This window comes from Cervus elaphus, chromosome 24 (assembly GCF_910594005.1).
Source record: "Cervus elaphus chromosome 24, mCerEla1.1, whole genome shotgun sequence".
NCBI lineage: Eukaryota > Metazoa > Chordata > Mammalia > Artiodactyla > Cervidae > Cervus > Cervus elaphus.
The window spans coordinates 23,948,191-23,972,533 of NC_057838.1; the positions used below are offsets into that span (position 1 = coordinate 23,948,191).

Here is a 24,343-nt window from a genome sequence, read left to right on the forward strand (position 1 = left end):
TCCAGGCCCTCCACCTTGAACGGGTTTGTTCCGTGCTGGTCCATCCTGCCCAGGGGAACAGGCACCGCTCCCACCCCTTGCTCCACTGTGAAGGTGGAGAGAAGTAGAGAATGAGGTGCTGGGGCTGCAGGGCTCTGGGACACACATGCACACACATACATACACACATGTACACACACACATGCTTTACAGGGATTTTTCTGGTATCCAGGTAAAGAGACCACAGTACTTAGTTTTACGATTTTTATAAAAACCCTCAACCCAGGGCTCGGCTGGAGGATGGAGAGAGGGCTGCAGTGTGGTTCCTAACGGAAGTGAGGACAGCACCAGGGACTGGGCCAGCACCTGGGCTCCCGAGAGGCAGCAGCACAGACAGTAGGCTGGAGCTGAAGGCGGTGCAGGGCTGCCGACTCTGAGCGAGGGGCTGGGACCGCCCCCATCAGGCCCCCAGATGTGGACAGAGGGTCCGGCCTGCTCAGGGCAGCCCTCACCAGACCCCCCCGAGCCTAGTCCCGGAGAGCCACCTTCACAAAGAGGGTGGCAGATGGGTGCTGGTCTCCGTTCTTGGAGAGGAGGTGGACGTGGCGATATCCTGGCGGGCAGAGGGGCAGGGAGGGGTGCACCAGGAGAGTTCCGTTCACTCAGGGAGGATGCATCAAGGGATAGCCAGCCCCCGCCCGAGAAATGCCTCCCACCCCACCCCGCCCCCGGGTCACCTCCTTCCTCACAGACACTCACCCTCTTTGAGGCTTTTCAGGGGGATGGTGCTCTGGCCAATGAAGTCGTTTTTGGAGGAGGCGTCGTAGTCCTCCACCACAAAGCGCACGAGGGCAAGCTCAGGCACAGCCACCTCGAACTCAAACTCCGTGTCCCACCGCGGGTTGAAACCTAGGGGGTGCGAGCACCGTGTCAAGAGCACGGACGCCAGCTCCGGGAGCCAGGCTCAGCCCGGGCCCAGCACGTACCATTATTGGTGACCACAGGGGTCTGACGGCTGGCCACGTCCCGGCTCACGCCGTGGATCTCCACTGTCACCTTGGGGTCCACAATTGAATTCTTGTTCTTGTTGACTTTTGGCAGCTGCTGCCCAGAGATGACCTGAGGAGAGGCAGGGGATAATTAAGCGTTCAGGATGGTAGGGAGGGGGAAGGGAGGCCCGGGGCACCTGTCCCCGTAGTGGCTGGCTGTACCCTGACATTGAGTCGTTTCGGAGTCCACCAGGGCCCCTGAGCCAGGGCACGGGAGTTGAAGGTGGAGTTGGGGTCTCGCAGGAAGGCAGGCTTCAGGACGTAGCCACAGGCCCCATTGTCCAGGAAGCGGCCCTGGTACACATCCATCTCTGACCCAGGTGTCTGGAAGTTCAGAGCCACTACAGGCAGGATAGAGTAGTCACAGGCTGTGGGGGGGTCTCAGGGGTCCCAGAGCCCAGCTGGCTTGGGATACACACTGGGGCCCAGAGTTACATAGTGAGGCAGAAGCAGGGTCCAGCATCACTCCAATGCCAACTGCCCTCCTGCTGCCCTAACTGACTCACCACACCAACCTTACATTCCATTTCTGGGGCCAGAATTCAAAGGACAAGTGCACTAATGATGAAATTTCAGAGGCTGTATTTGCGGGCGGGAGATATTTCCAAACTGAGATTACCAGCTCTGAAGCCCACAAATCCGTGAATCTGGCTCTGCCTGGGTCCTCAGAGGCCCCTGGCCCTCCAGACAGAAACCCTCACCCAGGGCTCCTCCAAGCCTCAGCCAGACCATACCGATCTGGCAGCCCCCATTCCACATCTCCACGGGGCTGTAGTTAGAGGAGTCGGTTCTCCACCCAGCGGGGTAGATCCTGCTCAGGTGATCCACGTTGTGGCGGACGAAGCTGTTTCCTGAGGGGGCGGTATGAGTTGGTCAGAAGCAGAGGCCTTCTGGGTGAGCCCAAGCCCCTCCCTAACATCGTGGAGTGCCGGCTCTGAGGAATATCTGGAGGGGTGGGAGCTAGTCCTGGCCCTGGCCAGCTCAGCTGGTCAGACAGATGGGCAGCAATCTAGGGGGTGGGGGGGCAGGGCCAGCTTCACCTGATTCTTGGAGCAGTCGGAGGGCGCGGTTCTCAGAGAAGGATGACATCTCATAGAAAGCCTGCCCAGAGGTGCCAGGGCTGGGGAAGCCCCGAAAGTGGACGCTCTTGCAGTAAACGACCATGTCGGAGAGTTCCTTCGCTAGCCTGAGCTTGTCCTCCTGGGGGCCATGGGGAGGCCCGGGTTAGACTCAGAGATTGGGGCAGGTGGGCACTGAGAGAGCCAGAAACCCAGACAGAGACAGAGAGAGGGGGCAGAGGTTCTGAGTGGCAGCCACAGAGCACCCGGACAGGGCGAACATCCCACACGGTGCGGAGGGTAGTGATGGCGGAAGGCCCCAGGGCTGCCCTGCGCCCCCGCAGCTCCCCCTCGAACCTTGGACTTGTGCTGCACTTGGCTCCTGACTGCCTCGTCCTCCATCTCAGCAGCCTCGTCCTCGTCTGACACCACAGTGGCCTCTGGGCCACCGTCTCCTCCAGGCAGGAAGAGCCCCCCGAGCTTCTTCCCCTTCAGCAAGATCTTCCCCCTCAGTTGCTAAGGGTGGAGGGGGCAGCTGGTCAAGATCCAGCTGTCCTCCTGGCCAGTCCCCTGCCCTCTCCTCTGGGCACCGGGTCCCCACGGGGCACCTCAGGGGAAGGCAGGCTGGTGACGACCCCGTCCAACGGCCGATCCAACAGCATGGGCCCCAGGAGGGTGCGCAGGTGCCGTGCCATCACGCGCTGCTGCTCCAGGCTGCAGTGGTTCTCCAAGGACAGGATGACGGGGTAGGGGGATGCCTGGAGGCCCAGGGATAGATTAAGAGGGGTGGGTGGCCCCCGAGTTCTTCCTCCTCACCCCCAGGGGCGCACCCACCTTGAAGGCATAGTCCCGGATGGCCCTGACCGCGTCACAGAAGAGGATCTTGGAGGTGAAGGTGTAGCCATGATAGATGATCGGCTCCTGGTTGGGCCCATCCCAACAGTCGAGCTCCAGGCAGCGGCAGCCTTTGCACAGCGCCCTACAGGTGGGGCGGAGAAGGCAATGGCAACCCACTCCAGTACTCTTGCCTGGAAAATCCCATGGACGGAGGAGCCTGGTAGGCTGCATTCCATGGGGTCGCTAAGAGTCGGACGACTGAGCGACTTCACTTTCACGCACTGGAGAAGGAAATGGCAATCCACTCCAGCGTTCTTGCGTGGAGAATCCCAGGGACCGGGCAGCCTGGTGGGCTGCCGTCTATGGGGTCGCACAGTCGGACACGACTGAGGCGACTTAGCAGCAGCAGCTGCTGCAGGTTCGGTGTGGGCGAGGCCCTTGGTCCCGCCCAGGTCAAGCCCCGCCCCGCCCCGCCACGCCCCGCCACGCCCCACCACGCCACGCCCAAGTTGCCCTGCCCCACCGGATGTAGGCTTCTGTGCTGCTGGGACCCGTGAGCTGGTCTTCCAGCAGGTATGTGTTGTGCGAGGACGACACCAGGTAATGGCTGAGCGGCTGGTCCATGTCCTGGTAGACGCGCCGGTGCGCCAGGTCGAAGGCGCTGCCATCAGCCGAGAGCAGGTACATGAGAAAGCCGTCCTTGGTCATCTGACGCTGCGCCTTGGCTGGGAGGCGGGAGGGCGACTGCCGGTCAGAGCGCCCTGGGAGCAGGGGTCCCACAGCCCTGCCTCCCATCCTGAGCTGGTGCTCGGGTATCTCTTGGAAGGGGGTAAGTTTGAGTCTCTTGACCAGACCGTGACTATACCCCAGTGTGGGGCTCTGTCTCCTCCTCTTCTGTCCCCCACTCGGTGAGGCCCCCCGAGGGCAGGACCTCCTCACCGCCTTCTCCAGGACTGGGCCCCCATCTGATGTCTTAAGGCGTTGTGCCCAGCATGGGCTCGGAAGTATCGCCCAGGGGCCCTGGGGACGGCTGAGGCGTCCCCTGCCTTCCAGCTCCCTACTCGGGCTGCCGTCTCCCCAGAGGTCTTCCCGCCGCGTGGGGCCCGGGACTGCAGGTCGCAGGCCCTCACCCGTCTCGTTGGGTTCGTAGCGCTCAATGAGGGAAAGAGCCAGTGCAGGCCCCGCCGCCGCCTCCCGCTGCTGGTGCTGCAAGAAGGTCACCAACTGATCCACCGACAGGGTCTCTTTGGAGCCCGTGGCCTCCGCAAAGGTGCGGTCGATCTCCTTCCTCTGGGTCAGTATCTTGTAGAAGGTCTCGATCTCCTCATCCTCCAGGGAGTCTGTCTGAGAGTGGTCACATTCCTGCAGAGCCAGGAAGCCAGGTAGGCAGGGCTCAGAGCCGGCCCCAAGCTGTGTTCCAGACACACTGCCAGGCAGACCCAGCCCTCGCTTCCTGCCTCACCTTGAAGATCTTTCGGGCATAGCTGTCGTCCACCTGGATGTTGAGCTCCTTCAGGAAGTTTTGTAGCTCTTTGAAGCTCATCTTGTTGTCCTTGTTTTTGTCAGCTTTTCGCAAGCAGGAATGAATCCAACTGGGCAAGAAGTAAGGAAAGAACCCCAGGAGCCCTGGTACCCTAGGTCCCAACCAGAGCCATGGTTCAAGCTCAGGGTCAACTCCTAGGCCCAGGTGGACTGAGGGCTCCTATATACCCAGCTCCCGGCAGGCCTGGCTGCTGGCACATCTGCATTTCAGTGGTAAGATCTGGTAGCCTCTTTGGAGGAAATATGACATCCAACAAAAGAGTCTTTTTCCTACTTTCTGGCTTTGAACCCTTTCAAAATTTCAAAAATATTTATTTTCTCACTCTAAAAGGTCCATTACAGACAGTTGAGAAAATGAAGAAAAGTAAACAAAGGCCCCATAGTTCTATCACCCAGAGGTACCTACTGTTAATATTTCAAGGTATGTCCTTTTGGTTTTCAATGTATAATTATTACTCAACTTGACTAAAGCATTTAAGGCTTATTTAGTAGGAAATAGCAAATTTCAAGCCACTGATCAAAGTTGGGGACATCACATGCAAAACAAAGCCTGGATCATGGTGTCATGATTGCGGTGCTTTGGTCCCCACTTCTTTCCCTCTGTCTCTCCCATCAGCCTTGAACTTGAGAACTAGAAAAGGAGGGGCTCCATACTACATTCCAGAGAAAACAGAGAGCTAATTATAGAACAAGACAATGGGAACTCATGAGCACAATGAAAACATGATAGCAGGTTTTTGGAAGAAATCAGAAAGGAAACAGCAATATAAATCACGCCATATAAACATTTTAAAAATTCCGAGGATCAAATAAAGAAAAAATAAAGTTATCTGACAGACTGGAGGAAGCATTTGCAGCAAAGTTTTTGAAGAATTAATTAAAAAGAAAAGAGTATGATGACCCTAAAAACTAAACGAGAAAGGGATATAAACCAAACTTTTGCAAACATTGCTAGTAATCAAAGATATTAACAATTTGGAAATAAGATGCAATTTATTATACGATAAATTTAGCAACTTAAAAGTATATTCCCAGTGCAAGTAAGAGTGAGGTTAAATGGACACTCATCCATCAGTTGGACAAAGTAAACTGGTACAGCCCTTAAGAAGGTAATTTAGGGATATCAACCTGTTAAACCAGTTGACTCAGTAATTCCACTTCTAGGAGTCTAGGTAAGGAAATACTTCTGAATATGAAAGGTTTTATGAACGTAGTCCTTTGCAGTGTTATTTACAGAGGTGAAAGAATGAAAACAAATGAGATGTTTGACACTAAAAGAATGGCTGACTAATTTATAGTACATTCATTCAGTGGAACTGTACACAGTCATTAAAGCTGAGACTATACTAACACGGAAATAATTATGACATAATGTTACATAAAAATGACACAAATATGTTAATATTCATTATTTTTGGCAAATGCATCATTGGACAAAATGAAATCCAGCAAGAAAAGATTAAAGGGAGAACTCAAATATCAGTAGTTTCTGGAGGAGGCAGGTTTTCTGGGCCTTAAAGCTTCATTCTAACATACCCATATAGTTAAATTTGTATTTATATATATATATGTATGTTTTATGTAAATATATGTGTACATTTACATAAAGAAACATTATGGTAGAATTCCAGGTTAAAAAAAATACAAGTTCACAGTGGTCCACCCAAGCATAAGGTCCCAGTGCTGATTGCTCTTCAGCAGGCTGGAATGACTTTAAGACCTCAAGATCTAGGCAGCAGAAGCCTGCAGAGGGCATGAGATTGTCCAAGCACAAGCCTGTGCAAAAGGAGTGACTATCAGAAAAGTGCCATAGAACTGGGCTGTTAGGAGAGCTCAAAATTGGGCTTCCCTGGTGGCTCAGTGGTGAAGAATCTGCCTGCCAATGCAGGAGACACAGGTTCAATCCCTGGTCTGGGAAGATCCAACATGCTTCAGAGCAACGAAGCCTGTGCGCCACAACTATTGAGCCTGTGCTCTAGAGCCCAGGAACCGCAACTATTGAGCCTGCAAACCTAGAGCCCATGCTCAGCAACAGGAGAAGCCACTGCAATGAGAAGCCTGTGCATTGTGACGAGAGAAAAGCCCATGCAGCAATGAAGACCCAGCACAGCCAAAAATAAATAAATAGATAAAATTATTTATTTTTTAAAAAAGAAAGTTCAAAGTTAGGCAAACAAAGCCTTGAGAAAAACACTTAAAAGTCTCTGAAATGCTAAAAAGCACACAATAAAGGGATCCTACAGAGTTCATAATGTGTCTCCCAAAGGAGCTGGATATACACTAGCAATGAGTAATCAGAAAATGAAATTAAGAAAATAATTCCATACAGTAACATCAAAATGCATAAAAATACAAATTCTTTTAATGTATAACTTATACTCTGAAAGCCACAAAACATTGTTGAAAGAAATTAAAGATCTAAATAAATGGAAAGATACCCCATATTTGCAGATCAGAAAGAAGACTTGATACTGTTAAATGAGGAATACTCTCCAAATTAATCTACAGATTCAGCACGATACCTGTCACAGTCATGCTGGCTACGTTGCAGAAACTTACAACCCCATCCTCAAATTCATATGGAAATTCAAGGGGCCCAAAAGAGTGTAAACAATCTTGAAAAAAATAAGTTTGGAAGACTCAGACTTCAGGATTTCAAAAGTTCCTACAAAGTTACAGTAACTAAAACATTGTGCTGGTGCAAGAAGAGACATTTAGATAAATGGAATTTAGATAAATGGAACAGAGGACTTCCCCCGTAGCCCAGTGGTTAGGACTCCAAGCTTCCATTGCAGGGGTTACACATTCAGATTCCTGGTTGTCCCTCTGTGTGGCGTGGCCAAAAAAAAAAGAAGGGCAAATGGAATAGAATTGAGAGTCATGTAGTAAACCCTCATGCTGCTGCTGCTGCTAAGTCGCTTCAGTCGTGTCGGACTCTGTGCGACCCCATAGACAGCAGCCCACCAGGCTCCCCCGTCCCTGGGATTCTCAAGGCAAGAACACTGGAGTGGGTTGCCATTTCCTTCTCCAATGCATGAAAGTGAAAAGTGAAAGTGAAGTCGCTCAGTCGTGTCCAACTCCTAGCGACCCCATGGACTGCAGTCTACCAGGCTCCTCCATCCACGGGATTCTCCAGGCAAGAGTGCTGGAGTGGGATGCCATTGCCTTCTCCTGTAAACCCTCATATTTGTGGTCAATTGATTTTTGACAAGGGTGTAAAGATAATTCAGAGAGGAAAGAATAGTCTTTTCAATAACTGTATGTCTACATGCAAAAGAAATATGAAGTTGGATCTCTCATATCACACCATACACAGAATTTACAGAAACGAACTCAGAGTGGATCAGAGACGTAAATGCAAGTGCTAAAACTATAAGAAAAAATATGAGTAAATGTTTGTGACTTTGAGTTAGGCTAAGCCTTTTTAGATATGACAACAAAAAACACAGGCAACAAAGGCAAAAGGTAAATGTGTTAGAGCTCACTGAAACAAAAATTCTGTGCTTCAGAGAAACCCACCAAAATAAGAACAGAACCCACAGGATGGAGAAATTAACTGTAAAGCATATATCTGATAAGAGACTTGTGTTTATAATATTAAAAAAAATTCTCACAACTAAATAATAGAAAGGTCACTCAATTAAAAAATGGGCCAGAGATCTGAATAAACATGTCTCCAGAGGAGATACACAAAAGCACATAAAAATGGTCAATATCATTAATTACAAGGGAAATGCAAATCAAAACCACAGTAAGATACCTATTTAAAAAAGAAAATAACAAGAGATGGTAAGGATGTGGAGACACTGGAAGCCTTGAGCACTGTTGGTGGAGATGTAAAGTGGTACATGCTATGGAAAACAGAATCGGTGTTCCTCAAAAAGTTGAAAATATAATTACCAGATGATGTCACAATTCCACTTCTGGGTATGTACCCTGAAGAATTGAAAACAAGATCTCTGATACTTGTACACCCATGTTAATAGCAGCATTATTCACAATAGACAAAAAGTGGAAGCAACCCAAGTGTCCACTAGTGGGCGAATGAATAAAGTGTGGTGCATACATACAATGGGATATTGTTCATATTAAAAGGATGGAAATTCTAACATGTGTGACAACATGGAAGAAACTTGAGGACATTGTGCTAAGTGAAATAAGCCAATGGCAAAATGACAAATACGGTATGAGTCCGCTTATATGAGGAACCTAAAGTAATCAGGTTCATAGAGACAGAAAGTACAGCAGCGGTTGCCAAAGGCTGGGGGAGGCTGGAATGAGGAGCTACTGTTTAATGGGTACAGAGTTTCAGTTTTACAAGATGAAGAGTTCTGGAGATGGCTGAACAACAGTGTGAATGTACTTAACACTACTGAACTGTTCACCTAAAAATGCTTAAAACAGCAAATATTATGCATATATTACCACAATTTAAAATTAAATAGATCCATTAAAAAGAACAATAAATGGGCAAAGGATCTGTTGAATAGCTATTTCTCCAAAGAGATATGCAAATGTCCAGTAACCACATGTAAAGATATTCAGCCCATTAGCTATCAAGGAAATGCAAATCAAAACCACAGTGAAATGCCACTTCAAGCCCACAGGATAGCTGTCATAAAAAAAGGCAGATAACAAGGATTAGTGAAGATGTGAAAAGTCAGAACCCTCATACACTGCTGGTGGGAGTATACATTTCCTCTCTGGAAAATAGGTAGTTGTTCAAAAGTTTATAGTTACCACAAGACTCAGAAATTGTCGGTATGTATCCAAGAGAAATGAGAACATATGTCCACACAAAAACTTAATACACAAATGTTCGGAGCACCATCATTCAGAGAAGCAGAAACCCAAATGGCCATCACCTGCCGATTGGATAAATGTGGAATAGCCAGACAGTGGAATATTATTAGGCACACAGAAGGAATAAAGAACCAATACAGGCTATGACATGGACAAACCCTGTTGTTTAGCCGCTAAGTTGTGTCTGACTCTCTGCAAGAGTCAGACTATATAAGCCCACTAGGCTTCTCTGTCCCTGGGATTTTCCAGGCAAGAATACAGGAGTGGGTTGGCATTTTCTTCTCCAGGGGATCTAACTTCCCGACCCAGCGATTGAACCCACGTCTCCCGCGTTGGCAGGCCGATTTTTTTACTGCCGAGCCACCAGTGTGTCTCCGTAACATTATGCTAAGTGAAAGAAGCCATTCAAAAAAGACTGTAGGTATTCCATTTATATAATATGTCCAGAAAGACAAAGTATCAATAGATTTGTGAGACAGAAAGTAGCTTAGTGGTTGTCTAGGCCTTGGGGGTTGTGGGGAAATGGGAACTGCTAAAGAATATGGGTTTCATTTTAGGATAATGAGGATCTTCTAAAATTCATGGGGTGATGGGTTGCATAACTGTGAATACACTAAAAAGCATGGACTTGTACACTTTTAGTGGATGACTTATGTGGTAAGTGAATTATATCTCAGTAAAGCTGTCATAAAAAAAAAGAGTTGGTACTGGTTCCACCCTAATCCTATATACCAGAAGCCTGATCTCTTTCAACCATAGACTAGCACATTGTTGTGCCCCTAGATTTTGAAGTAAATTTGTTTTAAGCCCCCTGGCTGGCCTGCATCAGGCGTGGGAGAACTTGATCACTCTCCAAAGAATGGCACAGGGGATGGAGTAAGTGGGAGTGGACCATGGCCTCCCAAACTCCCAGAGGGGGAAAAAAAAATGCAGTAACTCTAGGAAACATTAAAATGTCTGAGACTAGGGGACTTCCCTGGCGGTTCAGTGGTTAAGAGTCAGCTTCCAATGCAGGGGGTTCAGGTTCCATCCCTGGTCAGGGAACTGCCCACATGCTGAATAGCAAGGCCGAAAAAAAATCTTTAATAGATAAAAAAAGAAAACTAAGACTGTTTTTAAAAAAAAGATACATAATGTTTTTTTTTAAGTCCAAGATTAGGTCTCCCACTGAAGCAGGCAGCTCCCCTCCGCCTCCCCAGTCTCCCAGCTCTGCTGGTTAAAGCGAGGGCATGAGGGCCATCATGGAGCTGCACTGCCGTCTGGCCCTGGGGTCAGAGTGGACAAAAGAAGGCCCAAGTACCTTCCCTGCTTCCCCCAACTATGTTCTCTCAAAATTTGTACGTTGAAGCCCTGACCCTCAATGTGATATATTTGCAGACAGGGCCTTGAGAGACTTAGATAAGACCATGAGTGGGGCCCTGGTGATGGGATTAGAGCCCATGTAAGAAGAGACACCAGAGATCTCGCTCACTCTCTCTCCCCGCCTCCCCCCGATGTTAAGACAGAAGACAGCCATCTACAAGCCAGGAAGAGAGCTCCCACCAGAACCCGACCCTGCCTGCCACCCTGATCTTGGATTTCCAGCCTCCAGAACTGTGAGCAAATTAATTTCTGTTGTCTAAGCCACCCAGTCTACGGTAGGTTGGTTATGATGGCCCCAGCCAGGTGTCTTCCATACTGAGCCTGCCCTGGGGACAACCATAGCCAGTAGCCGCAGGCTGGGTCTGGGTCCACTGCCCCCAAAAGGATACTGTCGCAGCTTCTGCCGCTGGTCCATGGAGCCCGAGTGGTGGATAATCTTGCTCAGGCCCTGCACCCAGTGCTGGGCATCGGCTGGTGACGGGGCAATGAGGTCTAGAGTACTGCGCTGGTCCTTGAAGACGATGGAGAAGCAGCGGTTCTCGGGCACGTCCCGAGCAAACTTCTCCAGGCCTTCTGTGCGGTGCCCCATCCGCACCTCCTGAATGTCCTCGATGGAGACTGCGGGAAGCGGGTAGGGGCACAGAGAGAGCCGTGAGGGGCAGGAGGATGGTCAGAGTGGGGACAGAATGAGGCTGGCATGGAGAAGGAAAGGGAGACAGCTGCAGCAGGCAGAGTGGAAATGCCCAGGGGGAGAGAGGCTGACTTTAGGGCGGGAAGGGCTCCTGTGGTCCCAGGCCCCCTGTTTCTGTGCTGGGAGGAAGTGGGGCCCCTGGGAGAGGATCGGGGCAGGGCAGGGCTCTCAGAAAGTGACTGGGAGAGGCCACTCTGGAGCTTGGGGCCTGTGACAGAAGGGTGGCCATGTGCTTTCCTGCTGTATTTGACTTTGGGCCCTATCCCTCCCTCCAAGACAGCCATGAGAGCTTCCAGGCTCTTCTGACCACTCCGCAGACTGGAGCCACCCTCAGTCAGCCCTGGGCCTGGGGTTTGGAGATGGAGGTCCAATGACAGAGGGAAAAGTGCTTGTGTCAGGGGGCAGCCAGGGCCTTGCCTGCATACAGCTGTGGGTCCTGATCTCACGGAGCCCCTTGGGAGGGATGGTGCTCCAGGATCCCAAGAGGTAGACTGGAGGGTGCCCCTGGGGGTCTGAGACGACGTCATTCTATCCTTGGGGACAGCAGGGGGCCCTCCTGGGGCAGCCCAGCTTTCCTAGCTTCAGGGAGCAGCCAGGCTCTGCTTGCCCCCCTTCAACCCCAAAGTGCCCTCCTGGCCTGGCTGGGAGCTAGTCCTACAGCTGAGCTCGTGCTGGGCCTCCCATCATCTGGAGCCAGGTTCTGCCCCTGCCGCGACCCCATCCCAAGCCATCCACATCCATCTTCCCTGGGTTGAGACCAGCTCTGGGCAACAGCTTGCCTGTCCTTCCTGGTGAGTGCCCAAGGGCCTCCTGGTCACCTGCAGGCCCCACATGTGAGGCATATGCCATCCCGGGCAGCAAGCTCTGAGGTGTGAGACACACAGACCCTGGGCTGTCCGGGGTGCAGAGGATATCCCTGTTTAATCCATCCCTGCAGCCTCCCCAGCCCTGCCAGGCCCCACACTGGCTGCAGCTGCCCCAGACTGGGAATGAAAACAGGAAGCCTGGGTGGTAGGGACCAGCTCCCCACCCACTCCAGAGAGAAAGTCCAGATGCCTTCCTGACTGATAACCCTTGTCTGCCTGCGGTAACCAAAGCGGAGGGACGCTAGTGGGATCGGGATCAGGGAGGCAGTGGAGATTTGGGGAGCAGGAAGTAGAGACACAGAGCACTGGGAGAACTGCCCCCCTCCGCTGCTCCTGGCCCCAGGGGTGGAGCGCAGGCTCACCGCTCACCTGGAGGAGGGAAGCAGATGACAGGCATGCCCAGCCCAGACCTGTCTCTGTGTCTCGGACACTCCTCACCTGAGCGCACCTGATGCCCAACCCCCAGGCTCTCGCCCCTGTGGCCCCTCCTGTCAGGATGCAGCCCCTTCACTCACAGCCCTTCCGCGTTCTTATCCCTGCATCTCTGCTCATGCTGGGTCTCTGGCCTGGGAGCTCCCTCCTGCCCTTCTGCCCACAGCTGTCCCGGTACAAGGTTCCCATCTCACCGGCCCAGGTCTAGCAAGGCCCAGATCTTCTACTCCTCCGTCTGCCCTCTGCCCACCCCCGCCAAGTGCTTGGCACCCACTGGGAACCATGCCCTGGCTGGTGGATGGGCTTCCGGGAGTCCCCAGGGCTCGAAGAGGAGGATGCCCCATTCCCATGGGGCCGCCAACTGCCAGCATCTAACCGGAAACCCCGTATCAGGGCAGAGGTCTGTGAAGGAGCCTGGCTGGAGCCACAGACGGAGGCAAGGGCTGGGTCACTCCTGTCTTATGTGACCGACATGTCTGCAGTGTCATTTTCTGAGAGCTTTCTGGCTCCATCCCCTCCGACCCTGCCCTCCCCTGCTCAGACCTCCCATGGCCCACAGCTCCCAGGACCCAGCCAAGCTCCCTCCATCTGACCCTGCTCCTGTCCTGCCTTCCCTCTGACCCTGCTGCGGGCCTGCAGGTTACACCTTCTCAGGATTCTGTCCAGTGTCCTGGGGCCTGGCAGACCCTCCCTTTCCTCCTCCCACATGAGCCTGTGTCTGGGCTCATCCCCATGGGCTGACCCTGCCTGCACCCCGTCCTCAGCCAAGGGCAGGTGAATGGGTGATGAATTTCCAGGGACTTGGACTGTGAGAGAACTCCAGCTGCAGTGATCTTTCATACTACCAGCCACATGTGGCTATTCACATATAAATTAGTTAAAATTCAGTGAAATTAGGAATTCAGTTCCTCAAGCACAGTAGCCACAGTCCAAGTGCTCCAGGGCCACCGGTGGCTAGTAGCTGACATATTGGACAGCACAGATATAGAACATGTCCATTACATAGAAAGTTCTTTTGGATAGCTTTGGTCTAAACTTTTCCCACTGAGTAAAGGTGCAGAGGGAACCTCTCATTTTGCAAAATGTTTGGGGCGTTCTGTGTTGGCAGAGCTTGCTTCCTAAGACCTTGCAGGAGGCACTTTCCATCCACAGGCTTGAGCTCTGAATTCCTAGACCTTTTCTGAAGCTTCCAGAAAGCCCTCAGGCCCACAGCCTCGAGGGAGCTGCCCAGCCAAGGTCTCTCTATTCAAGTCCCAGCTGCGCTCCACCCCAACCTGCCTGTCCAGGGAGACTGGCTTGCTCCAGCCCAGGGAGGAGCTGCCTCCTGCAGCCCCACCTCTCATCCTGTCCACCAATACCCGGAAGGGTCTTATCTGCCCTTGGACTTTGGGCCTTACCACACCTGAGTCCTGATCCATCCGCCCAACTTCCCTCCTTCCCACAAATGTCTGGGTGGATACCTGTGAGCGCTGGTAACATTGTTCTGTTCCCTTCTTACCTGGGAGCCTGACTTTTCCCATCTGTGGCCATGGCTATGTATCCCCACTTCCAGAAAGCGTGAGCATCTCCATCTGTGGTCCATGACTGCCCTCTCTAGCCCAGACTAGGCCTCAGTTTCCCTGTCAGTGATTTAACTGACTCCTTTCCCCGAGCCTGGCCGCCTCAGATTCCCCATACCTGATATCCCGCTTGCATGACTGACCGCTGCCCGCCAGTCCAGGCCTCAGTTTCCCTACCTTTGGTCGTGGTCCACGATTGACCTCCAGCCCCACCCCACCCCCACCCCAGCCCGTGTTTCCCATCAGAGCGCAGGAGCAGCTCCCTGCCCCTCCCCCGCAGCCCAGGGCACTCACACAGCTGGGATTCCGGGGTCCTCATGACCTTGCGGGACTCCTGCCAAATTGTCTTGCAGTCCTCCTGCAGCTTGTAGAAGCGCTCTCGCCGCCATGAGTTGGACTTCACCTTCAAGAGCTGGCCGCCCTTCAGCAATGCCTGAAGGTCCTTGTCATCCTGTAGGCCTAGGGGACAGAAGCTGGTAGGACGCCACCTCCTCTAGGGTACCTGCTGCCCCAAGCCCCATGCTGGCTCATTTTTCACCAGCCTCATCCTCAGCTCTCTATTCACTTCTCCCTCCAGCACCCTTGCTCCAACCTGATTCAGGAGCCCTGCCTTCTCCGGGAAGGCATCTCCGATTCCAGGTGAGGCTGTGCAAACCTTAGGGTACCCACCTGTTCAAGGCCACACTTTATACGTAATGACCTGCAACCCACAGCTGAATGGACAAAGAACACATGGTTTCTGGGGGGCCATACCCCTAGAAAATGGCCTGGCTCCAAAAGACTTAGTAGGCTCCTCCCTATCATACCTAGGGGTCAGAGTGACATGAAGGAAGCTAGGACCAAAAGATCAGGCAGGAAAGAAGAGGGGTAAACACAAGTGGAAATAGATCCCAGAGCACCATGAGTATCATAAGCCCAACAGCCTCCCAAGTCCAATGGCTCTGGAATCATGTATTGGGTCCAGGCTAGGCCTTCTGGGATGCTTCATCCCTCCCTGTCCACCCCATTTCTGAGTGGCCTGGGTCTGGGATCTCTCAGGGTAGAGCAGCCCAAAGGCATAGTGCAGGCCTTTCCGAAGCTGAGGCAGCACCTGGCTCAAGGCCCCACAGTAGGGAAAACCCTAACTGCCTGACCCCCTCCCACCCGGCTCCTTTCAGAAATGCAGGCTGGCCTGGGGCGTGGGCTCCCACAGAGACAGTGTCCTTCGTCCTACCAGACCCAAGCAGGAGATACCAAAGGGGCACCAGGCCTAGTTTCACAGCATCCCTCATCCCAAGCAGACCCTGTGCCAACTGTGATCAAAGAGGGACCCCACACCACCATAATGACCTATCAATGTAACGGTGAAAGGTACATCTAAATGCACATCTTGAGCCTATCACCCAAGCCACATGGAGCCCAGCAGCCAGCACTGTTCAGAGCCAATAGCACTGTTCAGAGTCAATAGGTCTATTGGGGTCCCTTCTGTCCCCCCAAATGAAAACTCTGTGGCTTTTCAGCAGTCTTTATCCTGCTCAAGCAGAGTGGAGGCTTCAGAAACTGTGTGTGTCCAGTGTGAGGGGCCTGTACCTAGGCCTACAGGCTTTTCTTGTCTCAACCCAGATCCCCAGCCCCAGATAGGTTCTGCCACTTTATCCATGACCCCACTCCCTACCCCCAGCCAGCCTGCTCCAGACGCACATAGGATCTACAGAATCTTCTGGACCACTTCCCCAGGCCTCAGCCTCTATCCCTCCCTAGTCACCCTCCTCCAGTGGGAACATAGCCCCATGCTAACGCTTCCCCCTCCACGATTTTAGGCAACTTCCTTCCCTCTCTGAACTTCTATTCCGCCATCAGCACTGGGTGATGTCTGATGTGACCTTCCCTCACCTTTGTTCCAAGTCTCTCCACCCCCCTGCCTTAGTGTCAGCAGTTCCCCTTCAGCCCCAGGGGAGGCCCAGTGGAGGAGAAGCCTCCTACAGGATGTCCTCAACTGGTGGCTATGTCTTGGGGGCTCAAGAGAGAGGACGAAGAGAAGGTCATTCCCACTATCTTCTAGAGGAGAGAGCCGCTCAGCCTCAGCTCAGCTGGAGGATCCCATTGTCCCTCCTGAGGCTGAGGTCAGCTGAGAGGGACATCCCCTTACCCTCTGCTTGCACTCCCCTCCCCCTATCCCTGCCCAACTGGGGCATCAGGGGGTGCACACGCATGGCACAGATGGGAGTGGGGGCACAGGGTCGGAAGCCTGTGGGAGCTCCACCCTCCAGTTCTGGAAAACACCGTGAGCAGATGACATGTTCATCCTGTCCTGGAGCCAGACTGCAGCCCTGTCGGCAGTCAAGCAGAGATAAGTCCCTTGGCTGCCTACATGGCTTCCGGAACACAGACCTTGGTCCCAAAGGGGGTCTTGATAATAGTGGCCCTCCAGGCTGCTGGGAAACCTGAGCAGATACCTCCTTCTCTGAGCTTCATTTGACGCCCTTTTGTTTCTGAGGCCTTTGGTCTGCCCCCAGCCCTTGCTCCCCTAGCACCCAGAAGGTCCATAGGCACCCCTTCATCCAGCCCCACTCAGCTGTAGCACCTTCTCCTGTGGGAAGGTGGCAGAGAGGGGCCTCTGAGCTCAGGGACCCCTGGGTTGACCCTGCAGCCTCATCAGTCTGCCCAGGCTAGTGGCATATAATGAGGTGGCCACATGGGGAGCGCAGAGGGGCTGCAGTGCTAACAGGAGGGGTGTACGATGCCAAGAGCCCTGCCCATGTACCTAGGGTGATGCCTGATGAAGACAAACTGAGTCTGGAATCCAAAGCAGTGCACAGCTACACAGATACAGCCACACACAGTCACACAGTCCACCATACTCATCATACACTGCCATACACAACCAGGAAGAGAAAATGGGTCACACACAGTGACACGCATTGTTACATGGAGTCACACACAGCCAAACAAGGTACAGTGCCAGAACATCATCATTGTCATAATGATAGTAGCCACCATAATAATAGTTCATATTTAAGTAAGATTCTGTTCTTAGCACATGTATTTAAGCACCCCAACAACCTTAGGAGGAAGGCAGTACTGTTCCCATTTTATAGATGATGAAATTGAGGGTCAAGGAAGTTACACGTTGGAGTTGGGACTCAGAAGCCTGCCCACAGCATCAGTGCTAGGAAACGTTACCTTATACAGCCACCACTCGGGCATGCTGCCACAAAGAGCAACAGCAGAAAATCTATAGAACACACACACCATAATGCAGATGACAGAATCACCCAGCTGTCTGGGTCACCCACTGTCACATCTGTCACCCACAATCAAACATGGTGTGCAGCATCACAACGGCTCACACACTGTCACGCTGGTGCCATTTGATTACACAGCATGGCATATCCTCATAGATGCACAGTGGTCCCAAGTACCATACAAGTGACAGAATTACCACTAGGCGTGTAAGCACGATGGTTTGAGAGTGGCAAGGGGCAGGGTCACCAATCCCCCCAGTACTCACACCACATGGCAACCCTGCAAAAACAGCCCCACTGCGAGTCATACACTCACAGAAGCACTAAACAGGTCCAGGCCCCGAGACACACAGTCTGCGTCCTGCTCCAGCTGCCTTCCCAGCCTCCCCTGATCTCGGGACCCTTGAATCCCTTACCCAGCCTCTGCCCATTGAGCGCTGCCACCTTGAGGCTCTGTTCCTGCAAGTAGAGCTCTCTGGAGCGGCTCAGTCTCCGGCTTGGCCTCCGGATCCCAAAGCACTGCATGACTTTCCGAAGTGCCCCTGCCGCCCAGCAAACCTGGACCGGGACAGTGCGGCGTCCAGAAGGCGGCCGCGGCCCTAGGGGCGGAACCACCTCCTCAGAGGGGAGCAAGGGCGGAGACCTGGAGTACTTGGGCGGAGCTAGAACTGGGGGGCGGGGCCTGGGGGGGCGGGTGGGGCCTTGAGTCTAGAGGCGGGGCGATACAGAAATCAGCGCTGAAGGGGCGGAGCCATATCCTCGGAGGCGGGGCCAGTTCCAGAGGGGTAGAACCGATGCCTCCGGGAGATGAGGGGAGAGTGGAATCAAGGCGGGGAGAGGAGGGACCAGCGCTCAGAAGGCGGGGCGCTCCGAAGGAGGAGCCGTGACCAGGAGGCGGGGTGGGACAAATCCATAACCCAGGAAGCAGATCAGTGGCGAAAGTCAGAGTCCAGAAAGCGGGCTGGGGCGGAGCCAGAGTCAAGGAGGCGGGGAGCGGGAGGAGCCAGGTCTGGGAGGCGACTTGGGGCAGAGTCAGACTCAGGAAGACGGCGGGGGGCGGAGCCAGAGCCGGGGGAGGGAACTGCGATCAAAGCAAGGCCGTTTTGGGGCAGGGAGGGCGGTACCTCGACTTTGGAGGCAGTGTTGGGGAGACTAAGGGGCGGAGACTGAGCCGGGAATCCTAAACACTCAGCTGGAGACCTGGCGGCGGACCAGAGGGCTGGGTGAGATTGAGCCGAGGAGGGAAGCCCGGCCCGGCGGCGGCCTGGGCTGCAGAGTCTAGCGGACAGCCGGGTGGGGCCAGGCCAGGCAGAGTTGAGGATGGAGCTCGGCCGGACACCGGAGCCCGCCAAATATTTTACCTCAGTTACTCAACGAATCCATTGTGACTGAGTGGGCCGTTGCTTCACATGTGAATCCCAGGTAGGCCTGTTTCCTTCTCAGGGAGTTTCTCTACCTGAGTGGGATAATCTCCAAAGGTGCCAAATGCGAATGGAATTCTTGAAAAAATGCTGATCGTAAAAATGAGTCCATTAACACAGGCTTGCTTTGATAAATAGGTGAGGACTCTATATGAAACTGTGCTGCCAGTGTGCTTGGGAACAGTGGGATCTTTCATGTAAGTTACCACCCCACTTTCACTCACCCAGCAATTATTTATTGAGCCCCTACTGTGTGCCAAGGTCAGGACATCACCCAGACGCCTGACTCACTCCTCTCTTTTACTCCCTGCCTCTGAATAGTTCCTTCATTTGCCTCACTGCAGCTCGTCACCAGCACTGACAGTGAGTCACTCGCAAAGCCAGTTATTAGCACAGACAAGCATGGCAATAATAATAATAAACTGAAGTGCAGAGTGACTTGCCTAAGGTCTCACCTTGGAGAATAATAAAGCATGGGAACGTGTGTTAGTGAAGGTGAGCTGGAATATGGGCACAAACAAGTTATTCTTCATTTGCAGTGAAGGGAGCTGAGGGTAAGGGGAAACCTCTGTTTTAGAGAAACCACACAATGGTTTTTAACCAGAGAGCCAAGGAATCCTCGAGGACCTGTGGATAGAATCACATCTCAATATAATTTGCTTCCTTCGAATTCTTATGTATTTTACTTTATACATTTAAAAACTTGATCCTTAAAAGAGGTCCACAGGCTTCATCTGACTGCTAAAGTGGTCCATGGCACAAAAAAGTTTAATCAGTGTGGATCAGTGTGTGTCTGTGTTGTGTGGGCCTGGAATCCCAGGGACAGACATGTTGGAAACAATCGAGGTGGGTCGAGGGTTGCAAAGGGGACAAAGGCAATTAAGGGAGGTAATTTTGGGTGATGAGCTAGAAGCAGCAGGGCCTCCAGGGGAACAGCTTTGGATTGCAGGGTTCCTGCCAGCTCCACAGGAAGGGCTAGGCAGTCAGGCACTTGAGAGGCAGGTCTCAGACAGGATGGGCCAGGGCTGCCAAGCCCATGCCACAAGACTGGGAGGTGCTAACTGAGACTCGGTGCGGCTCCCTCTTCAGGCAAGATACTAGGGCTGCCTAGAAACAGAGACTCCTGGAGAAGGAAATGGCAACCCAATCCAGTATTCTTGCCTGGAGAATTCCATGGACAGAGGAGCCTGGTGGGCTACAGTCCACAGGGTCACAAAGAGTTGGACACGACTGAGTGACTAAGCACACACACACACACACACACACACACACACACACACACACACACACAGGGTCACAAAGAGTTGGACACGACTGAGTGACTAAGCACACACACACACACACACACACACACAGTGCACACACAGGGTCACAAAGAGTTGGACACGACTGAGTGACTAAGCACACAAACACACACACACACACACACAGTGCACACACAGGGTCACAAAGAGTTGGACACGACTGAGTGACTAAGCACACACACACACACACACAGTGCACACACAGGGTCACAAAGAGTTGGACACGACTGAGTGACTAAGCACACACACACACACACACACACACACACACAGTGAAAGAGGCTGGACAAAGGCACAGAGGCCAGAGGCTGGAGCCCATCCCATGATCTGAGGCTGCAGCTGTGTCAGAGGCCACCAGAGGGCTTGTAGGACGTCTGAGTGTGAAGTGGGCGCGGAGGAGGTGGCAGTCTGCAGGATAGACAGCACTAGCTAAAGGACATGAGAGAGAAACAGAGGTCTCTACTGTGATCCTCTGAGCTGCCCAGCCTCCCTGCCAGTCTGGAGGAGCACTAAGGATATCTCTGTCCTGAGGGAAGAAGAGGGGGCACTGGAAAAGGCAAGGATCCCACAGCCCAGCTGGAAGAGTTTGCCCTGAGAGCCCAGACAACTGGTATGAGGGTAACAGCTCTGGGCACTGAACAAGGTCTCTCTGGGCCATGGGACCCAGGTCTGAGCCAACCAGGAAACATGAGACAGACGGGGTACTGGCTGAAAGGAACATCTGAGTCTCCCTGAGTTCCAGGGGGTCTCTAGTGGACAGCTGGAGGGCTCTGCCTTTCCCCTTCCCATCTATTACTTCCACTGCCAGCACAGAAATCATGGTCTAGATGGATAGTTTCCTTGATTTAGACCATCCAGCATGGTTTAGATGGATAGGTGGTGGGCACTAACCTCTTGGACTCCAGGGGTACTAGAAAACAGGGAGATTGACTTAAGCAGTGATCAGAGTGAGAGAGGCAGGGTTTGCTGAGCTGGCAGATGACCTGGGGGGCAAGAGTGCAAAGCCCTCTAAGAGTGGGTAAGCCCCCAGGCTGGCGCAAAGAGAGGCCAGGTGCAGGTTGGGGACCCCGTGCAGCTAGGACACCCCCCTCAGTCCCTGCAGTCCGGAGGCCACGGCTGCTCTCTCTTCTGGAGAGGGTACGATAGGACAAGGAGCTGGTCCAAGACTGTTTCCCGGTCGTTCGGAAGACATAGAGCTTGGCTGGACAAAGCTGAGAGCCACAAGCAGTTAGAGTGGAGACCCGAGCCTGTCAGGCCAGGAGGGCGCGCAGATGGGGGCGACCGGGTTGCTCTTCCCAGCCCGGGGGTCGCTGACCATGATTTCTGCGCTGGGCAGTTACTGCGGCACGGCCCCACCTCACCTCGCACACCTCCTCGCCCCACTCTTCCCACCCCGCATCACTCACGCGCCCGGACGCGGTCCAGGCACGCCTGTGCTCTGGGGAGCCTCTCCAGGCGGCCCGGACCGGGCGGAGAGAACTTGGTTATTGGTGGATGCCGGTTCCTTCCCTCCTCGGCCCCTGCGAGCGCACCAGACCCTGGAGCCTAGCCTTCTATGACCAGGATAAGGGCGGGGGGTCGCCCCCAAGGCCGCGGGGCCGGGGGTCGTCTTTAGGGAAGTCCTCAGACTCGCACACCCGTTTTCTCCCCACCGGCCGGGTCTGCGGGACAAGCCTGGAAACGCCCAGGGTCGCGCCCGGTAGTCGGGTCGAGATTTCCTCAATGCGACAAAAGGGCCGAGGGGCGGGCCCGGGGCGGGGCGGAGGGCGGCCGAAGGAGCAGGGGGTCCCCCGCCCTGGGCCGGGGACGGCTTTTCGCGGGGTCGGCCCAGGAGGGGACGCCTCCCCCCCCCGCCCCCCGCTCCCCGCGAGAGGGCCGAGCACTCACCGTGCAGGGTCAGGAAGTCCCGGCCCGAGTCCATGCCCGACGGACGGCGTGGCGGGAGGGGTACGCCGCGGGACACTCGTCCTCGGCGACGGCGCAGCGGCCTCGGGTCCGAGCGGAGTGTGGTGGAGGGACCCGAATGGACTGCGGGGGGCAGGAGGCCGGAGGTGGGCCCGGGACTCCGCTCCGCCCCCCGCCCGCCCGCGCCCCCGCCCCCTGGGCCCTCCAACCCGCGCCTCTCCCCGCCCCTCCTGGGGTTTGGCTAGGAGGGCAGAGGTGGGGGCCTGGAAGCCCGGCCATCCCTGGCCCAGGCCTGTGGGCGCGTCCCGGACAGAAATAGCCAGATCCCTCTGGCTTCCTCCGCCGCCGCCGCCACCCACAGGCCGCGGGCCCTGTCATTAGCGCCGGCGGCCGGGCCCCACGCCCTGCCTGTGGGCGCTTCGCCGGGTTACAGTGATGCGCGAAAGAATCTGCGTCCTCTTGGGACCGGGACCGCGTAACGTTCGACGCCCATCCCGGCTGGTGCAGAAGGCAGCCTTGGAGTCCAGGCGTCCAGCCGCGGCTCCCCGGATGTCTGCTTTCTCTTCTGCAGAATGGGTGCATGAGTTCGAGTTAGAAGGTCCTCGGAGAGGCATGCCCGGATCTAGTCTGCAGAAGAGTCCCCTTCCCTCTCTCTGGGAAGTTTCTAACCCTGGGAGTAACTATGGCGAGGGCTGGGGCAGAAGCCATGAAACTTAAGAGTCGGTAGTTGCGGAGAACTCTCCTTTGAGCCCTTCACACCCCAAACGCCTGGCGATCTGTACAACAAAGTGGGGGACAGAACCTAGGACATCTCCAAGGTTCCTTTTTTGGGTAGCATCCGAAGGGACTGTCTGGACAAGGGGTACCCTTGCCCCTACTCCCACAATCAACTCTTGCAGTCCTGACACACTTTTTATCAAGTACCCAGAGACACCCCCCCCCCGAAGTCCCAGAATCCTGCTGCCCACCAACTTTTGGGAAATGCCTTGTGAGAGCCCCCAGAAGACCTTCCAGGATGAGGGTGGTGATGGTGCTGAGCCCACCAGTGAATCCCCCAGGCTTCCTGGGCTGATGAAGCCAACAGTGAGAGTCTGGCAGAACCAGTTAGACCCCAGCGCCTCCCCCTCCCAGCAGAGGCAGGTCTGGGTGGCCTTGAATACCTCAGGAAGGGATGTAAGCCAGCCAGAGGCCAAGTCATCCCATCCTGATGATTGAGGCTGGGTCAGGACTTTGGAGAGCCCCTCTCTCTCGGCACGCCTCTCCTGCACAGAGAGGGCTAGCCCTTAATCCGGCACTCTCCCCAAGTGGCCTGCCCTCAGGCCTGTCCAAGCCCTCCTTGCTTTCCCTTCTGCTCAATAACAAGCAAGTCCACACAAAGCCTCCCTTTGGAGCTCCAGCCTGGGGTCAAGGAGGCCGAGGGGTCCTTCTCTGTCCTCACTCTCTCCTCCAGGCCAGGATGCCTGCCTCCGGACCTGCCCTCTGGGGGTCTCCGCTGGCCTTGGGGCGAGTCCTGGGACCTCTGACATCCCCAGAGACCTGCAAGCCTCTCTGCTCAGCAGGTTCGGCCTCCCCCAAGCCCTGCTCTTCCCAGGTAGCCACACCACAAAACTTAACACCAGCAGTTGGCTCGGCTTCATCGTAAGCATCATCCCTGTTTATTCATGTCACTTCCCAGCTCTGAGTCCCAAGCCTGAAACCAGGGCATGATCAGTCACCTCTCTCTCTGATGTCCCTGGTGGGGGCTGCAGCCTGGCTTTTCCTTTGCACACAGCAAACCTGTTGCAAGCAATACCTCTTCTGGCCTCTGGCTCAGGCCAGAGAAGCTGAGGCCTCCTCTGGGGCCTGAAGTTGCTGGGCCGGATGGGCATGGCTGACTCAGAGTTGGCACATGCCACCAGGTTCAGTCAGAAAAGAGGGCTGGGCCACGCCCTGCTCAGAGAAGCTAGGCCGTTGCTCTGACCTGTGGGTCAGCAGCTCCCCAAACTCTCCTCTCCTCTCCTCTCCTGTCTGCCCCTCCCTTCTACCAGGGGAAGGCATTCTACTTGATTACTTCTGCTGTGTGTAAGCCTGTTCAGTGTGGGGACTGTGTGTCTGTGTGCGGAGGGGCTGGGGGAGCCAAGCAAGAGGCTTTACATTGAATTGCAGTTGCTGGAATCTGTTCCCTCTGCCCTAAACATCCAGGGACCTCTGTGGGCCCAGCCCTGGCCAGGTGCCCAAATTACCCCCCTAAAATCCCGCTCTCAGTTAGTTACCTCTGCAGGATGCCCTGAGATCCTGGGGACTCATAGGACTTTTGGCAGGCTCGGAGGGG

At 54.1% G+C, this 24,343-nt stretch overlaps 2 protein-coding genes across 6 annotated transcripts in view; one reads left to right on the forward strand and one right to left on the reverse strand.

Annotated features, from left to right (window-relative positions):
* Positions 1 to 229: 229 nt before the first annotated feature.
* PLCD1 (phospholipase C delta 1) lies at positions 230 to 22,171 on the reverse strand. 2 transcript variants are annotated; one of them, XM_043885824.1, is made up of 15 exons: positions 22,015 to 22,171; positions 14,473 to 14,637; positions 11,020 to 11,248; positions 4,386 to 4,515; positions 4,054 to 4,285; positions 3,447 to 3,648; positions 2,921 to 3,065; positions 2,695 to 2,844; positions 2,444 to 2,602; positions 2,069 to 2,228; positions 1,763 to 1,879; positions 1,191 to 1,369; positions 966 to 1,098; positions 739 to 888; positions 230 to 592 (listed from the first exon to the last, which is right to left on the reverse strand). In XM_043885824.1, exons 1-15 carry the CDS (start codon positions 22,046 to 22,048, stop codon positions 507 to 509), a joined length of 2,271 nt encoding a protein of 756 aa, XP_043741759.1. In that variant the 5' UTR covers positions 22,049 to 22,171; the 3' UTR covers positions 230 to 506. The 2 variants fall into 2 exon arrangements, with proteins under 2 accessions (XP_043741759.1, XP_043741758.1); XM_043885823.1 differs by lacking the exon at positions 22,015 to 22,171 and adding an exon at positions 17,819 to 18,048.
* The window catches only part of DLEC1 (DLEC1 cilia and flagella associated protein), a 96,107-nt gene continuing 90,367 nt past the window's right edge, over positions 18,604 to 24,343 (forward strand). For 2 of the 4 annotated variants that reach the window (XR_006337506.1, XM_043885818.1), the window contains exon 1: positions 18,604 to 18,824. The gene's annotated coding sequence lies outside the window, so the exon portion shown is untranslated. The remainder of the gene's footprint in view (positions 18,825 to 24,343) is intronic. The other 2 variants (XM_043885811.1, XM_043885812.1) reach the window with 1 other exon arrangement.

What these genes read in the sequence shown, in the direction of transcription:
- PLCD1 (XM_043885823.1), bottom strand. Translation starts at nt 17,927, where the DNA reads ATGCAGTGCTTTGGGATCCGGAGGCCAAGCCGGAGACTGAGCCGCTCC. An exon ending in CTACGAACCCAACGAGACGG is followed by an intron (nt 3,649 to 4,053) that starts GTGAGGGCCTGC and finishes CCCGCCTCCCAG; the next exon opens with CCAAGGCGCAGCGTCAGATG. An exon ending in GAATGGGGGCTGCCAGATCG is followed by an intron (nt 1,370 to 1,762) that starts GTATGGTCTGGC and finishes TCCTGCCTGTAG; the next exon opens with TGGCTCTGAACTTCCAGACA.